General features: G+C 35.8%; 1 protein-coding gene across 2 annotated transcripts in view; it reads left to right on the top strand.

The window, feature by feature from the left end:
• Positions 1 to 19,271, top strand: part of LOC106875192 (son of sevenless homolog 2) — a 113,703-nt gene that overhangs the window by 45,181 nt on the left and 49,251 nt on the right. For both annotated transcript variants that reach the window (XM_014923231.2, XM_052966921.1), the window contains one exon: positions 4,629 to 4,886. In XM_014923231.2, coding sequence (XP_014778717.1) covers positions 4,629 to 4,886 — 258 coding nt within the window. The remainder of the gene's footprint in view (positions 1 to 4,628; positions 4,887 to 19,271) is intronic.

Raw genomic sequence — 19,271 nt, 5'->3', positions numbered from 1 at the left:
CATTGCTCAATGTTGAATCTGTGGATCACCACTGAATGTTTGATTGGTTACTTTCTTATCACATGTTTGCTCAAAGTTGTCCAATGCTACTCAATGACCAAAATACTTTACCTTTTCTTTCTTACAAGACTAGTGCTATAAGAAAGAAAAGGTTAAGTATTTTGGTTATTGAATAGCATTGGACAACTTTGAGCAAACATATGAACACGTTGACTCCATTCATTAGTTTTCATATAATACAAGATATTACATATATTGTTCTGTCTGCATAGGATTGGTTCCCTAGTTATGTGCGCATTTTCTTTTGATAGTTCATTTATTTATGAAGAAGAAAAAAAAGAAAAAAAGGAAGTATACATAGGTGGTTTATTTTTATTTTTTAATTTGAAGGAAATATTAAATCACAATTTAAGATAATTGAATTGGTTGATAATACAATTTAAAAAGAACATGTTCAGAATTTGAATTAGTAATTTACAACGACCTCGCCCACAAAATATTCGAGTCTCTAATAAGCAGTTCACTATGACCTATCGTGTGACCTAACAACATGTGGGATCTTGAATTTTTTACTGCTTGGTACAAATATTTGTCTTGACATATTCTCACAAACAAAGGACATAATACTATGTTGACTCATAAAAAGTATTATGTTGGCATTAAAAATCACCCGCTCTCGCTCCATATATTTATTTCCTTGAAAGTATTTGTTGAATGCAGAGTAACAGTCAGTTGTTTTGTTCCACAAAATCGAAGTTTGTCCTTGGAGTTTTGCTTTTTTTTTTTCTTCTCCTCCCTTTCTTTCATCTGTGTGGCTTATCTAATCTGATATTTTAACTATGATCGGAATGCTCTTTCTAAAGGAATCTTAACTAGCTGACAGATAGCTCTTAAATGTTACCTCTTAGCTAACCATTGGCTACTTTTCCCTAATGATTGTAGTAATTGTTTATAATCTGTCTGTGGACTATTGTGTGTGTATGTGTGTGTGAGAGAGAAAGAGAAAGAGAGGGAAGGAGATTACCCGACAGACAGACAAACATTCTTTAACCATTTGATCTCTTGACAATTGTAGTCAGTGAGAAGTGGGTTTTTTTTTCATTTCATTTATTTATTTGCAAGATTATTGTAGACATGTTATTTTATCTTGCTTTTTTTTTTTTGGATAAACAAATGAAGTACTGGGCACAAAGGAGAGTAGTTTTAATAACCAAATCACGGCTACTTCATTTCACTTCTATGGTTTATTTCTCTTACAATTTCTTATGTAGACTATCTTAAAATTCCAAATTAGTTATCTGAATTCACTGGTTATATTTGACTTAAGTAGATAAGAATTATATATTTAAAATGTTCTAATAAATTCAGAAATGAAAATCAATTTTCCATAAACTGGGCCCTTATAAAACTTTATCTGCTCTCAGATTTTCCCTCTGAAATTACGGCAGCATTTGAAAAGATTCACTATTTTGTGACTAATTGATTAAAAACAATTAAATTCTCATATTAAGATCTATTTAAATTAATCAATTTATTGAGGTGTAGATTATACTGATTTGTTTTAGACTTATTAAAAATCTAGTTTGAAGAACTGGTAGCTTGTTTTACTTCTCCCTGTTCTGTTGCTCATAAATATCCTACAATAATGCATAAATAATTTAAAACACATTTCTAGCACTCTCATTTAATTCTGTTCTTAATTAATATCAGTTATCTCTCTGCCTGTAGATTTTAATAATTTTGTATGAATTTATGTCTATACTGGCTTCTAGCAATCAAGAAAAATCTGTCTCTTTTATTAAAGAATCCTTCCTCGTAGACAACCTCTATCTGCTCTTTGGCCCATCATATTATTCATTTTCCTTCCTGTCTTCAAACATTTAGTCATTTAATCCTGCTGCTTTATACATTATTCATTCAACATTACTTGCTATTGCATTTGTCCTTCTTTTGTTACCAAAGCCATATATTTCTCATCTTTCTTTGGCATGCTGAATCCACTGTCTCTCTTTCAGGGCCAAACACAAAGCACACTGATATAAATTGACGGACACACACACACACACATGCATGCATTTTGTGCTGCTTTTAAATTCCTCTGTCCAGTTTTTCTGTTTTTCTCAGTTACTAATTTGATCCAATAAAACATTAACTATCAATATTTTACAAAACCTTTTTTATCAGGTTATGGGCTCTACATCCTCTAAGAAAATATTTTTTATAGATTTATTCAATATGGGTTATTAGTAACATGCAGAACATTCATGTTTCCACATTCAGCATCTATCTCTTTTATTATTTTTTTTTTATGTAATTGCTCTGTTAAGCATGCCATTTCATAAACCAACAAAGGAGCCTCTATGTGGTTGCTCAAAATGCTAGACATAGCAACCAAATCTACTTCAAATAATATTTTAGTATGTTGTGAGAAGAAGACGTCTTGAGTGACGCAGTCTTAGGTGCATTGTGCCTGGTTAAGTAGAATGATTTTGATCACAGGTCTGACACCAGACTAAAACAACAAACAGGTGTCCTTGTTTTCTGTCACCTATCTGACTGCTTTTCTCTGGGGTTTCATCATACTGATTTGTTCAATGTTGTAGTTTTAAGTTCTTTGTCTTCCTGTCCTACTGAGTAAGTTGACTGTATTATAATGGCCTGTGTCCGGAGCTCCATTTGGTTTTGCCTTTACAGCTATAAACTTCACCTCTGTAGTTGATTCTCACAAGTCTGCATACTTCATGCCATTTATAATCATAGAACAAATATGGAAAAATAAAAGAAGCAAATAGATATTAGAAAACAAAAGAATATTTGTCCTAAAGTCATGCAAGAAAAGACATTACCAAAATAATTAAGCAATGCATTTACATGAATACATTTGTCTGTAATCTTTTACTCTTGTTAGTCTATGGTAATGCTTAATAGAATAGTTATCTAAATTTGAGGATCCTGCCTAAATCATATTTCTCCTCTTCCTCATGGCAAAGAAATATCTAAAGAGCCTCGTCAGTCTGCAATGCAATTAGATGTAAAGTTGAATCCCTTTTGGACTAAACTTTCATGTGAAGTTGGAAAGGAAGAGGATACCTCAACTGATTTAAATGGAAAATTTGGTGTGCAAAATCAGTTGTTAGATATTTTTATGAGTGGAGTGAGGCAAGGATATGTACTTTATTGGGTTTTTTCTTTTCTTTTTTTAATTAAGTGCATGGATGATATATCCCAGGACTAGAATTTCTGAATTAAAACTGAAACAGTAAGCAATTCTTAGAATTTCAACATCTGCATGAATATGGAAATAAGTGTAGAAATAATTTTACAAACAGCAATTGATTAGTAAAAGTATCGAAAACTAAAGTGTAAAGAGCAAATAATGTTAGATATTGACTCTCCTTCCCACCCTCCCGCTCTTGAAACCAAAAGCCATGTTATCCAAAACTATCTTCTTCCTGACATTATCATTGCCAATATTGTTTTTTAACAAAAGACCTTGAGCATCAAAATCAACGTATATGAAAGTGTTGTCTAATGTCCACAAACAACATATAATCCATTATAAAAATGTTAAATTAATTAGTTAAAATCATTTTGCTGTGAAGAAAAGAAGTCATCTAACGTTTCTTGGTAGGACCTTTTATTAGAGCGAGAGTGAGAATGCTTATTGATAGAAAATAATTCATCTCTAATGAAAATGTTTGCTCAAAATATTAGGCTTCTTCTCTTCTTCATAGCAAAATAATGTCTTTCACTTTGTGAACTGTTTGTATAAATAAGTTAGTCTATTTGGTGAGACAATTCAAAAATAAGTGTTGAGTGTAATTAGGAGTTATTAATTAGGAGTTATTAGTTACGTCTTCACAAAGGAAGTGGCAATAACATCTGAATGGTGCTTAGTTATATATATATATTTGTATATAGTCTTATCTTTTAAAGCCTGGTACTTATTCTGTCAGTCTCTTTTGCTGAACCACTAAGTTACGGGGATGTAAACACACCAACACTGGCTGTCAAGCGGTGGTGAGGGACAAAGACACACACACACACACACACACACACACACACACACACACAAAATGGGCTTCTTTCAGTTTCTGCCTACCAAATCCACCCACAAAGCTTTGGTTGTCTGAAGGTGCTACTCAGTGAAACTGAACCTAGGACCATGTGGCTGTGAAGCAAGCTTCTTACCACACAGCCACACCTGCGCCTGTATATTTATTTAAAATATGATTGTCCAGAAGTTGTATTAATGAGAAATGAAGATATCTAAATACACCCCTTCTGCCAACTGTAAGATAGAATACTTTAAGTAGATTTGAACTTTTGCTCTACGCTTTACATCATTAATACAGACGATAGGGGTGAGATGCAGAAAAATCCTTTTCATAAATTCTATTCAGAAGACTAAACTTCGACTGGATTTGAACTTTCATCCAATACATTATAACAATCAATAAATGAATAAATAAACCCAAAGTATTCTATTCTATGAAAATGGTAGGAAAGTAAAAAAATTACATGCCATGTGATGATATTAAAAAAAAGACTATACTGAATATGTTCCTTGTGAATAATAAATCTTTGCTCTTGATTTTAAAATTGTTTGTTTGTCTTTTTTTTTCCAGGTTCAACGCCAAGTAATTACCAATCTAACAACACGAGATGAAGCATTGGAGTACATCGAAAAGCTTTGTCTCCAGCTCCTTTTCACATTGTGTGCAGTGCCATTACATACCATCCAAGATGTGGAGGAACGTGTACAAAAAATCATCCCCACATCAATTAATGTATGGACGATACGAGAGGCACAAGGTGCCCTCGAGAAAGGCAAAAAGAACACGTTGGTTTTGCCAGTGGAGAAGGTACACAATCTCCTCATCAAGGTCAGTTATTTGATATTTTATAGTAAATACGCCTGTGCTCTATCAACGAGTTCAGTGAGTTTTTATTGAACTCTTTACCAATCAGGTAGAGATTTTCAAAATGAGAACACGTTTTTAGATTACTCATGTAATACACAAAAAAAAAAAAAAAAAAAAAAAAAAAAAAAAATTCATGTGTGACAATTTCTTCATTGTTGATATTTTCAACTTAAATAACCTGCTTATTGCCAGGGAGTAGATATTCAAATTATTGTAAAGCAAGCATTACAATATCATCATCCCATCTGTTCTTCCTTGTTAATATGGGTTAGATGAGTCATCAGAAGGCAGACCAGTTCTTATTTAGAGTAACTGCTCTCGTGTGTGTGTATGTAGAGGTGTGGCTGTGAGTATATCTGCATGTATACTTCTCTCTCTTTCTCTTTCATCATCATCATCATCATTTAATGTCCCTTTTTCCATTTTGGCATGGGTTGGATGGTTTAACAAGAACAGACAAGCCAGAGGTTTCTTTCAGGTTCTATGTCTGGTTTGGCTTAGTTTCTACAGCTGGATGCCCTTCTTAAGAGTGTACTGGGTACTTTTTATGTGGCACCAGCACCAATGAGGTTGCCAAGTATCTGCAAGATAAGTTCGCTCAACTGAGCTGGGTATAGACTGGAGAAAGAAACTATGAGAGGAAGAAGGGCAGGTGTCTTGCTGAAGGGGTGAATACATGGCTTGCCCAACTGGAAAGTGAGAAAGAGGAAGGAAGAGTTGTGAGCTCCAGGTACAACATAAGACAGAATAGGAAGTGCATTGAGTGAGAATAGCATGACTGAAGATTAGAAATAGGCAATGGGTTTGATGCAGAGGATATCAGTCCAATGTAGCAAGAAGTGAAGAAAATAGATGTATGTATCCTCATCATCATCATTGTTTAACGTCCACCTTCCACGCTAGTATGGGTGGGATGGTTTCACAAGACCCGGCCAGGCAGAAACCTGCACCAAACTTCTGTGACTGTTTTGGCAGGATTTTTACAGCTGGATGCCCCTCCTAACATCAACCACTCAGCACAGTGGACTTAGTGCTTTTTATGTGGCACAAGCACAGGCAAGGTCAGTTCCGGTAAGATTTTTACAGCTGGATGCCCTTCCAAACACCAACCAGTTTACAGTGTGGACTAAGTGCTTTTAAGTAGCATCTGCACCGACAGTCACCAAGTACTTGCAAGACAAAAAAAAAAGACTTTCAAGAAGGAGGAGGTGATCTTGTGTTGGATGATGAAAGGTTATAGTGAGATAGAGAGACAAACAGGTGTCTTGCTGTAGAGGAAGTACAAGGTAACCCAGCCAGAGAGAGAGATCAGGAATGAAAACAGAAACAGGTGCGCTACCGCAAAGGAAATTCATGGTAACCTAACCTGAGGGAAGTGTGGGAGAAGGAGGGAGAGAGTGGGAGACAGCAGGATAGAGATGGTAGCAAAATGCCGGGCATACTCACAAGGGACGGGAATCAGACTATAAATGGGATGGTTGAGTAAATGAAAAGAGAGATATAGATGGTGGCAAGTGTCAGGCATACCTTGAGGTTCGAAACGCCATAATATAAGTGGCAGGATATTGTGAAGGAAGTGTGATTAAAGAGTACAGAAGAGTCAGGAGTGAGTGGCGAAAACCTGGGTATATATTGAGTCGGGGGGGGGGGGGCTACTGGATAGCAGTAATGATATATATTTCTGTTCATATAATCTTTCTTGTTACATGAACTAATAAACTAGATGTTTCTGATTTTCTTTTTGTAGTATTTTTCTAGTTTAATTTTATTTTATAGCTTTGTGGTATCAAAAACAGCCCCTTTTTTCATTGTATAAGTTTTGTCTTATGCCTAGTTGTTAGAAAGTTCTCTAATGATGTAAAAATTGCTATGATGACCTAGCTGTATCCTTTAAATCCAAACTTTAACAAGTTCAGCTGCTAAAAAGCAACCTAATGATTCACATTAGCCATACATGTTGTGTACTTTCAATCAGTATAAAGAAATTATGATTAACCAAATTAAAAATTGAGGAATCAGATTTGGTGGTACCAGAAATTGATGCCAGAATTTTGAGTTTTCAGTGTTATATTTTTTATAGAGTATAGAGTGCTTATTGTAAAATATTTGATACTATCTTCCTCATCATATTCATAAGTTGATATAACTTCTTGAACTCTACCCTGTCACTATTTACCAGGATCTCATTATTTGTCAGATGGAGTGTAGTTCTCTACAATAAGGGTTGTAGCCTGTTTTGCAATACACTTTTATTCACATACAAAATTTTGGTGGCGTGTGCATGTTTGTACAAACATCAGAACCAAACCATTAGAACAAGGATGTTGAGTAATAGGTGTGGACTGAGCAATGTTGATGTTAATAAAAAAAAGATATTTTTGGTCAACAATCGCTGAGAAAGTCTTATCTTCAAGAATAACATGCATAAATAAAATTATCCTATAAGAAACATAATATTTTTAAATGTTTGGGTGGGAATGTGTATGTGTTACTGTGGCAGTTTTGATCATTAAAAGGAGTGAACTGGAAACGCTATTAACTTTCTTTTTATTGCCTGGCATTGAAGATAGTTCTTGGTGTGGTCTTACTGTTTAGCATCTACTCCTGTATATGAGCTTTTTGAATCTACCAAAAGTATTCAAGGTAGATTTCTGTTAGAATATTAACAAATTATAAACGTTAGCACGCCAGGCGAAATGTTTAGCAGTAGTTCATTTCTCTTTACGTTTTGAGTTCAAATTCTGCCACAGTCAACTTTGCCTTTCATCCTTTCTGGGTCAATAAATTAAGTACCAGTTGTGTACAGGGGTCAATGTAATCGACTGGCTCCCTCCCCCAAAATTTCAGGCCTTGTGCCTAGAGTAGAAAAGAATATTAATGAATTATGTAACGACTACTCTGGATTCCCATATAATACAACCATAGAGCATCATAAATCTGTGGTCTCTGTTGTAGAAAAACATCCAAGCCATTGGTTTTAGATTTCTATCCGTTCATTATCATTTCAAGAACTTATGAGAGTGCCAGATTCCCTCCTGCAATGTGTACATTCTTTACTGTTTGGTTGTATGCACATGAGCACTTTCTACAAAATCACAGTAGGCTTCATTATTTTAAGGACAAGTTTGTGCAGTCCATTATCACTTGGTAATCCTTACATAGGTGTGTAACCAAAATCTGAAACAAAGACTATACAGGGTCAAACAGCTAACTTGAGGCTGTTTGTGTTGAGATTTTTCAGAACCTGTAACTAAAGAGATGAAGAGGAAGCATGAAATTTTGTATTTTTATTTGTCATAAGATAAGGAAAGGTATTATTCAAAACGTCTGCCATCAACAGTTATAACTGACTGAATAAGGTTGCAGAAGGCTGAATACATCTGCCTTGCATCATCCACAGTTATAGCCATTAATTCATTTCTAATGGCAGGGTTCCATGTACAATTCCTAATAATATTTAATTATAAAAATATGATATGATTTCTTAAACACTTATTAGCTAGGAGAGTCCATCTGGTTAAACAGGATTCAAAAGGAGTCCATAGGTAAAAATCAGTTGAGAAACACTGATGTAGAGGATTGATTTTTTAATTTTTTAATGTTCTCTGAGACAATTTTGTAAGCATCGTCATTGCTTTGACATCTACTTTTCATTGCTTTCATGGCTTAGAGGAAGTTTATTGAGGTAGATTTTCTTAGTTCTTTATTGCCCACAAGGGGCTAAACATAAAGGGGACAAACAAAGACAGACAAAGGGATTAAGTTGATTACAGTGACCTCAGTGCGTAACTGGTACTTTATTTATCGACCCCGAAAGGATGAAAAGCAAAGTCGACCTCTGCAGAATTTGAACTCAGAATGTAAAGACCGACGAAATACTGCTTAACGTTTCTGCCAGCTCGCTGCCTTGAGGTAGATTTTCTATGACCAGATTCCCTTCCTGCTATCCATTCCCACCTGTTTCCAAGTAAGGTTATATTTCCCCCATGGTCAAACATGTTTTTGCAGAATATTGGAAATGAATGACACTGCTTGTATGACAGTGATACTCATTTACAACTATCATACGTTGTCAAGACAAAGAGACACAAACATACACACTCTCACACGCACTTATATACATATGTATATATGACAGGTGACTTTCAGTTTAATGTCTTCCAAATCCACCCACAAGGCTTTGGTTGGCCTGCGGTTATAGAAAACACTTACCCAAGGTGCCACACAGTAGAACTGAACCTAAAACTCTATGGTTGGGAAGCAAAGTTCTCAATAACACATCCATCGTCTTTTACTAATTGATTAATTGTAACTTTGAAAATTTCAGTGTTTCATATTTGATTTCTTTTTTTGGATATGGAGACATTTTGAATATTTCTTAGTCATTCTCATAGATTATATATTACAAGCTTGACTTTTCAAAGTCTGGTGTTACTTCCTGTTTCTTCTTTAATTTATTGTAAATTTTTTTTCCACTATTCACCTGACTGCTACACACCTTTTTCTTGGTAGCTGTAGTAGTTAAAATATCTCTGAAGCATAAGTCCAGCTTGAGTGTCTTTAAATTAGCCTGACCTTACGGAAAGTTAGACTGTTAATTTCAATAAGGTGTGATAGACATACTCAGCTGCCTCTTCACTTTTTGCAAAAGATAGGATCCTTTACATATTTATATGTTTAGGATCATCATAATCATCATCATCGTTTAACATCCATTTTCCATGCTGGCGTGGGTTGGACAGTTTGACTGAGAACTAGCAAGCCAGTAGGCTGCACCAGGCTCCAATCTGATCTGGCAATGTTTCTACAGCTGGATGCCCTTCCTAACGCCAGCCACTCCGAGAGTGTAGTAGGTGCTTTTTACGTGCCACCAGCATGGGAGCCAGTCAGGCGGCACTGGCATCGACCACGTTTGGATAGTGCTTTTTATGTGCTACCCACACAGGAGCCAGTTGCGGGGTACTGACATTGACAACATTTAGATGGTGCTTTTTACAGGCCACCAGCACAAGGAGCCACTTGGGTAGCACTGGCATCAACCCACGCGTGAATGGTGCTTATTACGTGCCACCAGCACAGGCGCCAGTCAAGCGGACTGGCATCAGCCACAACTACAATTTCCATTTTTATTTCAATTTTTAGACAAACATAATTTCAGAATTGCATTTAAAAAATTTTTTTTAATTGTCCTTGGAATGGTTGAAATTGCAAACTGTATCTTCATTTCCATTTTCAGTCATATCTGTTTTATGCTAGTGAAGGCATGTGGCCTAGTGGTTCAGATGTTGCATTCACAATCACAAGATCATCGTTTTGACTCCTGGACTGTGCAGTGCATTGTGCTCTTGAGCAAAATACTTCATTACACATTGCCCCAGTCCACTTAGCTGTAAATGAGTAACCCTGTGTTGAACCGGTGTCCTGTTCAGAGGAAATATTGTGATCTCAATCTTTTAGAAACCATAGAAACAAAGTAACTGTCCCTATGAGTCCCAAGACTTGAGACAGTAATGTCCAGGGGTTGATAATGATGATGATGATGATGATGATATGTTGGTTCTTTAAGTTTCAAGAATCCTTTATATATTTTAACAATTTTGATCATATACCTATTGTTTAGCCTGCTTTTTCTGAGCTCATCATATGCTGATAATGTGTTACTTCCTTTGGTGTTTGTGACTCAATTCCCTTTTGTCCTAACATTGTCTATTGTGTGGTTACTTCCCAACATTCAAATCGTAGTTGGATTATTCAGCATGTTCTGCCTGACTGAGTGATTAAGAAGACTTGGACTTAGTGCATTTATGAAGATCTTTTACAGCAAAACCTGTTCTACTTTGTACCTCTTTGTCATTTCAAATGATATATCTCTCTTGCATTATTTTATGTCAGTCTATCTTCTTACATCTCTCATAATGTTTTTGTCTCTTACTTGCCCACAAAACCCTTTGGTTTGTCTGTTAAAGTTATCAATCGTTGTCAAAATCACCACCAAATTTGACCATTTACTTAATTATTTTAACCCTGTGGCATTTAAACCAGCTACATGGAGCCCAAATTGCTACATGTTTTATCTTCAAACTGGTCAAATCTGGCCTCTCACACTTACCTTATAGTGTCATCCTAGTTAGTTTAGTTAGTTTGTCCACATTACCTTGTAAGGAGCATGGGGCCATGACCATTTCATTGCCAATGGATGCAATCTTGGACTACCTCCATGATTTGAGACCAAGAGAGACCGATTGCTTTTGCTTCATCCTTCATGCATCCTTTCCAGGTCTTCTTAGGTTGTCCAACCATGTTCTTTGCTTCAGGATGCCAGTCTGACATTTGTCTTGCAATGTTGCTTTCAGATCTCCTTAGAGTATGAACAATCTAGCCCCATTTCCTTTTCAGAATTTCTTGATCGATGGCGGCGAGCTGGCAGAAACATTAGCACTCCAGCCGAAGTGCTTAGTGGTATTTCGTCTGCCATTATGTTCTGAGTTCAAATTCCACCAAGGTCGACTTAGCCTTTCATCCTTTCGGGGTCAATAAATTAAGTACCAGTTACGCACTGGGGTCGATGTAATCGACTTAATCCCTTTGTCTCTCCTTGTTTGTTCCCTCTATGTTTAGCCCCTTGTGGGCAATAAAGAAATAAGAATTTCTTGATTGATAGGAGTTTGATTCATTCTATCCCACAGACTTTCTGTTTGAAATTTTATCCTGTCACCAGATCTTGAGGATGTAGTGCAGACATTTTGTTGGCGAGGGTCTGTAGCTTACTCTTTATGACTTTGATGATGTTTCAAGTTTCTGACCTGTAAAGAAGAACAGCCTTGACGTTGGAATCCTTGCAAAATAAATTGTAATCCTAGAAAAATAAATTACATCATTGAAATCTGAAAGCTGCAAAGTAATGCATGATTAATTCAAAACAGTGTTAATAAATATGCATTATATTCAACAGTAATTTGAATGTCCAAGGGTTAAAGTGACATTGGGACTTCTCATAGATTTCTATTTGTAATGATCTTTTTATGAAACAAATCTTTTTTTATATAACTAATCACTCAAGGAAATAATTTTCAAAATATTCAACAGTTCATTGAAAAGAATGCATTTGTGGTCTATAAAACTTAAATGTAATCATTCACTTTTCACTGGCTACATTATTTGGGATTTAAAACAAAAAAAATAGTTTATATCCCCGTCTCCATTTCTTATTTATTCCTATACATTATAAACCAACCAGAAACATCACTCACTTTAACAGTCTTTGTTCATATGAAGATTTTCACATTTTGTATTCCTTTTCTATTTTATTAACATGTATTGCTTTTGATTAAGAAGCTCACTTTGCAACCATGTGGTTTCAGATGCAGTCCTACTGTGCTGCACTTTGGGCCAGTGTTTTCTGCTATAGGCACATACCACTCCATGCTTTGTGAGTGAAATTGGTTGGCAGAAGCTGTAGAAGCTCATTGTGTGTGTGTGTGTGTGTGTGTGAGATCATCATCATAATTTAACGTCTGTTGTCCATGCTAGCATGGGTCAGACGGTTTGACTAGGTCTGATTTGATATGGTTTCTACATCTGAATACCCTTCCTAATGCCAACCGCTCTGAGAGTGTAGTGAATGCTTTATGTGCCACAAGCATGGGTGTGATTTGTGTGGCACCAGTATCGGCTCCAACTACGATTTGACTTGGCTTGATGAGTCTTCTTCTCAAGCACAACATAATGCTAAAGGTCTTGGACATTCGTCATTGCCTCTGTGAAGCCCAACACTCGAAAGGAGCTTTTCAATGGCCACTGGCAGAAGGTGCTTTTTAGGTGACACCAACATCAGCCATAACTACAATTTTACTTGGCTTCACATGTCTTCTCAAGTACAGCATATTGCCAAAGGTCTATTCTTATACTCACTGCTATGCTCTTGGAGCATCCACCTCCGCTATTAACTTGGTCACCTAGATAATAGAAACTATCTACTACCTCTAGCTTACCCTCCTGGCAGTTGATGGAATCTATTTTCTGTACATTTTAGGTGTTTATTGTATCTGTGCATCTTCCACATACGAACGTTATTTTCCCTGTTAATCTTCCTCTGATATTGCTGCACCTCTTATGTGTCCATAGTTTACACCAGGTATATCTTATGAAGTTTCTACCTATGCCTTTCCTACAGATTGAGTAGGGCCATCTACCTGAAGGGATTTGTGATTTGTCTCCCTTCCTACTTACTAAGACTTTGGTTTTTGCTAGGTTAACTCAAATTCTAGACCTTGCTTCCATACCTGAAACTTCTTCTTGAGTTCTGGTAGTGGTTCAGCTATAAGAACAAGGTCATGAACACAGAGGAACCGTCAAGGCAGCCTGTCTTAAATTCCACTGTTATTTCCTGGATGGCTATTGTTGTGAGAATGCAATGAATTGTGTGTATGCATGCTTATGTTGTTCTAAAGTAATTGATAGATTCTTGTCATGTTCTGTGCGATTGGTACCACAGATGGTAATATTGTCTATGTATGCACAGGTTCCCTTGATCTTCAAACAACATAAACATGCATACACACAGTTCATTGCATTCTCACAACAACTATCATGAACAAGAGGAGGTTGAGGACCAATCCTTGGTGAACCCTGCTCATACCCTTAATTCTTTGCTGTACTTGTTGCCAACCCTCACTTTACTGACAGAGCCCCTGTACATGGCTTGTACACCTCACCAACCACTCGTCCATCCCTAGTTTCTGCATTGACCACCAGATAAGGGATTGGGGGACCCTGTCAAAGGCTTTCTCTCAATCAACAAAAGCCAAGTACAGTGGTTAATCTTTCACTGCTGCTACCTTACCAGAAATATAGCATCAATGGTGCTTCTCCTTGGCACAAAATCAAACTGCATCTCATCTAGATTAACTCACTCCCTAATTAGTTGGGCTATGAGCCTCTCCCTAACTTTCATCACTTGATCCAACAATTTGATATCTCTGTAATTATTTCTATCTAAGGTGTCACCTTTACCTTTGTAGCAGTTGACTGTGGTGCTGTTACATGAGTCATTGGGTATGACTCCTTCATGAACCACCTGATTTACAATACAGGTAACTAGACCATAATCCACACCGCAATTTAAGGTTTCACAGGCTTCTAACAGAAACCTAGCTTGTTCAGGCTCACATTATCTGATTAATCTGAGTCCAACCAAACCCTCTCTTGACAATTAGTGTTGCTTTGTTTGTCTTCATACATTAACAGTTCAGTAAAAGAGACTAACAGAATTAGTAACAAACTTTAAAAAAATTACTGGGGTTAGGCTATGTCCCAGCATGGCTGCAGTCCCGTGAATGAAACCAGTAAAAGGTAATATCTGATATATTTACAGCCAGCTGCCTGGGTCTATTTTTATCTTGCCATTAATCTTGGAGAGGTTTAATACTAGGGACAACTATATGTTCTGAGTTCAGATATGGCTGGGGTCAATAACATAAAGTAGCAGTCAAGTACTGGAGTCTGTTAAATTGGCTATACTCCTTGGGCTTATGATAGAAATCTTGTGCTTATAATAGAAATCATTATAGAGAACATATGCAAAATAGCAGACACTTTTTAGATGTGTAGTATGAAAAATTATAATTTTACCAAACACTTTATTTTAGGCAGTAACCGAGAAATAATTCTCACAGAGATCACATCAAAATGATGTTCCTTCCATATAATGCTTACAAAAGTGAACATAAACACAGGTTTCAAATTTAGTAAATGTTATGATTTCCTAAACAAGATATTGATGTAATGTTGTATACCATCTAAATTACAACATATAGAATTAATGTTTGTTTCCATTGAAAACAAAAGCAGTGAGCTTTACTTTCATGTAACTACTTGTTTAATCAGATATCCTCTATAATGTTGTAACATTCAAGCTAATTCTACCTCATTTTACTGGATATTTTTTTTTTCTTTTTGAAAGAAAGTCACTGAACAAAATATAATAAAATATTGAAATTCACAAATTTTTTGCAATTCACAGCAATTACATCAAAGATGAAATCGCCAGTTTTGCTGACAGAAATCCTTCGTATTGCTTCTAAAACTATTTAAATACAGTATATTTCCTTTGACTTGGCACAAGATCTCATTTTGTATAAGCAAATGTATAGTCAGTCAAATTAATAACATTGTATTATTGGTACTTGGTGATCTTGAAGAGATGAAAGGAAAAACTGACACTTGTGTGATTTGAACCCAAGATATGGGTTTCAAATTTTGGCACGAGGCCAGTAATTCTGGGGGAGGGGAATAGTTGATTATATTGAACCCAGTGCTCAACTGGTAATTATTTTATCCACTCCAAAGGGATGAAAGACAAAGTCAACCTCAGCAGAATTTGAACTTAGAACATTAAGTCAGACAAAATGCTGCAAAGCATTTGGCTTGGCATGCTAATGATTCTGCCAGCTAACTGCTTTTTTTAAACCCAAAATATTAATTTCTAATTTTGGCATCCAAGGTCACAAATATATATATATATATATATATATATATAGGTTGTTGTCGACTTACGGCCCATTGACTTTACAGCAATTGGTGTGCCAGATCCCAGTAGCAATAATAAATAGTCCAGTTGAAATCTAATGGGTTTAATTTCTTAAAAATTAACCTGTCTACGGATGATGTCAGCTAACAAACGCTTCCCCTAAGTTTGGTTATCGATCGCCACTGTGTTGAATGACTATCCTGTTGTGGAGACATCAAGGCAACCTCGTATTTGTTTATAAGACGACTGCTTGAGACTCCAAAATTTTTGACTAATGCCAGTATAATAGTATAATACAGAATGCTGTGTGTGACTTTTACCTGAGAATGTACCTTAAGAATGTAAAAATATAAAACAAAGCTATGTAGGCCTATAGGCCGACTTACGACCAAACTGACTTACGACCAGTTAGTCGGAACCAATTGTGATCGTAGGTCGACAATGACCTGTATATACAGGCAAGGGACATAGCTGATTGAGTCAATCACAATACATTATCTGCAATTATTTTCTCAATCATGGAAAAGTCAGTCTCTTAGAGTGTTACATTTAGTCCCACATTCTGCTGTTTTTTGTAATCTCTACCTTCATTTGAACTCAAAATATTGGGGGAAGAAAATGATGCTATACTACATTTATTCTACCATTCCACCATTTATGCCAGCTAGTTACATTTATAGGTGTAGGTGCCGTAATCCTTTTCTACTATAGGCACAAGGCCAGCAGCATTAGAGAGAGAGCAATTTGATTACATTGACCCCTCCCACTCCCCCCGTACTTGACTAGTACTTGATTTTATTAACCCTGAAAGGATGAAAGACAAAGTTGACCTTGGTGGGATTTGAACTCAGAATGTAAAAACTCCTGTACAAGTTGCACTTTTAGTACATAACTTCAATGACAAATACCAGAATGTGACCTATACAGGAAATTATGAAATCTTGTATTATGTATAACAGTTTTGTGCAAAATGAGATGCAACTTATCTATGAGTAAACATCTTTGGTCGTTATTTAAACCTCACAAAGTCAGAAAGAGCAATGTGGCAACTGAATTTTATTTAGTTTATATCCTGTTTTCCTCTATGTCCTGTATCATTTCAGGTTTGATCAAATAAGTATCAGTCAACACCCAAGTTGATTCAATGGACTAATATATGCTTCTTCTCTATGAATTGTGGCTTTGTGCCAATATAAGAGGTTGTGTGGGGGTTATTTTTTGTTTTTGTTTTTGAAATTTAAAATCTTTATTTTGAACCAACAGATCACATTTTAAATTAAATATTTAAATACGAAGGAACAGAAAAAGAAAACAAAAAGGTGAGGTTAAGCAGCAGATGGAAGGAGAGGAGGCAATAGGCCATGTACCTCAGAACAAATGGTGTATTCAGCTGTGTCCTGCTATCATGACCATGATGGTGTTGCTGCGGAGAATGGCCAGTGATACTCACTGCAGGAGCCACTCCACCTCACTGGGCTCGTTTCTCAGATGAGCTGATGTTATTTTGATTTTACAGAGGAAATCGGCAATGCAGGGGTCTGAAAACTCTTGAGGTCTTGATAGCAACTGACAAAATGATCGCAGCCAGTCAGGCCCCTATATTTATTTATAGGAAATTGTTATTTAAACCTTGCAAACCATCGTTTTTGCTTGTCTGAAATCCTTCTCGGAAATCTATGCTACCTTCAGCCTCAATGAACTGATGAAATTTTACTTTATTAACATGTTGATACTGAATTAATTTGTTAGAATTGGCCAATAAAAATAAAATATATGCCATGAAATATGAAGAACTCCAGAAATTACCCCACTATCAAAACCGAGTTAAGTCAGTTCCTACACAATAAAGGTGACAAACATTTTCTGCAGGTGGACAAGTCTATCTTGTTGGCTCAAATATTTGTGAGTCTTTTCTCAGAAGTAGGGAGACATTCTATATCCAGATATCCAGTTTGGTAAAAGACTGAAGGAAAGGTTTAAAACCTATCCTAAATAAAGCCTTCAGTTGTATCAAAAGATGGACAAAGCAAACTTTCATTAGGGTAGCAATATATCTTTTATCTTCTTACTCGTTTAGGTCACGTGTCATGGCCATGCTGTGGCACCTCCTTGAATTTTTAGTTGAATGAATGGACCCCAGTTCCTTTCTTAAGCCTGATACTTATTATATCAGTCGCTTTTGCTGAACTACAAAGTTACAGTGGCATAAATACCAACACCAGTTGTCAAGCAGTGTGGGACACACACACACACACAAACACACACACACACACACACACACACACACACACACACACACACACACACACACACACACACACGATGGGCTTCTTTCAAATTCTGTCTACCAAATCCACTCACAAGGCTTTGATTAGCATGAGGGCATAGTAGAAGACACTTGCTCAAGTTGCCATGCAGTGGAAGTTTATTGAATTATGTCTTATAAGTCACAGACTCCCTGCTAGACTGAAATGCAGAAATAGAGCCCTGGTAGACACTAAAAGATTCTGTTAAATTTGTTAAATTATTTTTACATTGTTAGATTTTATTTTCATTAAAAATGATATGCTCCTGATGGATATTGAGACAAGTAATCTACATGTGTATTGTTAATGTAGACTTTATTGATTAATCTTGCTGATTCTATGCAAATATGTTCCAAAAATAAATTTAAATACTATGGTTATACCAAAAGGAATTTGCTTTTCTTCTCTTCTTTTTAACTCTTTCTGTCATGAAATCAACTACAATAGGGAACAATTTACAGGAATTGAAATTTCTTCTGCAGAACATTGTTTATTTTATTTACATTTAAACAGTGATTCCCTAGGGACCAGACTATTACCATTTAATAGTTTTAAAACATTAAAAAAATCAGTTTAGTAGAGAGAAGTATATATATGTATAAATCATTTAAACATATAAATATAACTTCAGTATACTTATTTAAAAAAAACAACTGTTCATGCTGTGTTGGTATATTAGTAATTAGATTATATTGTATTTTGTCTTGTTTTTGTTATGTATTTAATGTATGTAATTGCTGCAGCTCTTGACTTAAGACTTGAATTATAACACAAACAGTTAGAATTTGTGTTTTAGTAAAATTGAGGTTAAGTAGACTCATTACGTACAAGTTTCTGTTATATTTACCATTGCTTGTCCTATAGTCCTTGTTTGATGCTTTCTGTAACCTTTTGATGTAACATAGGTCACTGATAAGATTGCAGTTTTCATTTGATAAGAATGTATATTTCTCTCAAGGTATCCATTTTGTTTTGCTCATATAGTCATAGACCTTAATAGGACAGCGGAGTCCTCAAACTTGGAAAGTGGGTTTCTACTGTTGGTGTCCACAACAAATATTTTCCTTTGTTTTGCTCATGATAGTTCCAGCTAACAGATAATGGGAGAGATAATGCCTGGCCTTCATCAGACTAGTGCTAGTGTCATTATAAATACACTTTCCTTCATTGTCTCAGTTATCGGTGATGCAAAAAAGAATCCAACAGTAAAAATCTCAGCCCAAAACTCACACAAAACATTGCAATCAGAGACATTAAAATATGCCGAGTCACATATATTGCATTATTTCAGTGAATGTTACAGTTTGAAATGACTTGAGGGCTGCTGTATTTTAAATATGTGTAACTGATTCTTGCATTAAAAAAATGTTGATATTATTTATTTATTTATATATATATATATATATATATATATATCATCATCATCATCATCCAGTGTTTTAAATCCGGGTTTTGTCTCCGTTAATGGGGTGGCCGGATTTACCACAATGCCATAGCAACTGAGGTAGGTAG

Source organism: Octopus bimaculoides, chromosome 4 (genome assembly GCF_001194135.2).
Source record: "Octopus bimaculoides isolate UCB-OBI-ISO-001 chromosome 4, ASM119413v2, whole genome shotgun sequence".
In the NCBI taxonomy this organism is placed as follows: domain Eukaryota; kingdom Metazoa; phylum Mollusca; class Cephalopoda; order Octopoda; family Octopodidae; genus Octopus; species Octopus bimaculoides.
The sequence above is the reverse complement of the archived record's forward strand: the minus strand, read 5'-3'. Positions and strand labels throughout refer to the sequence as shown.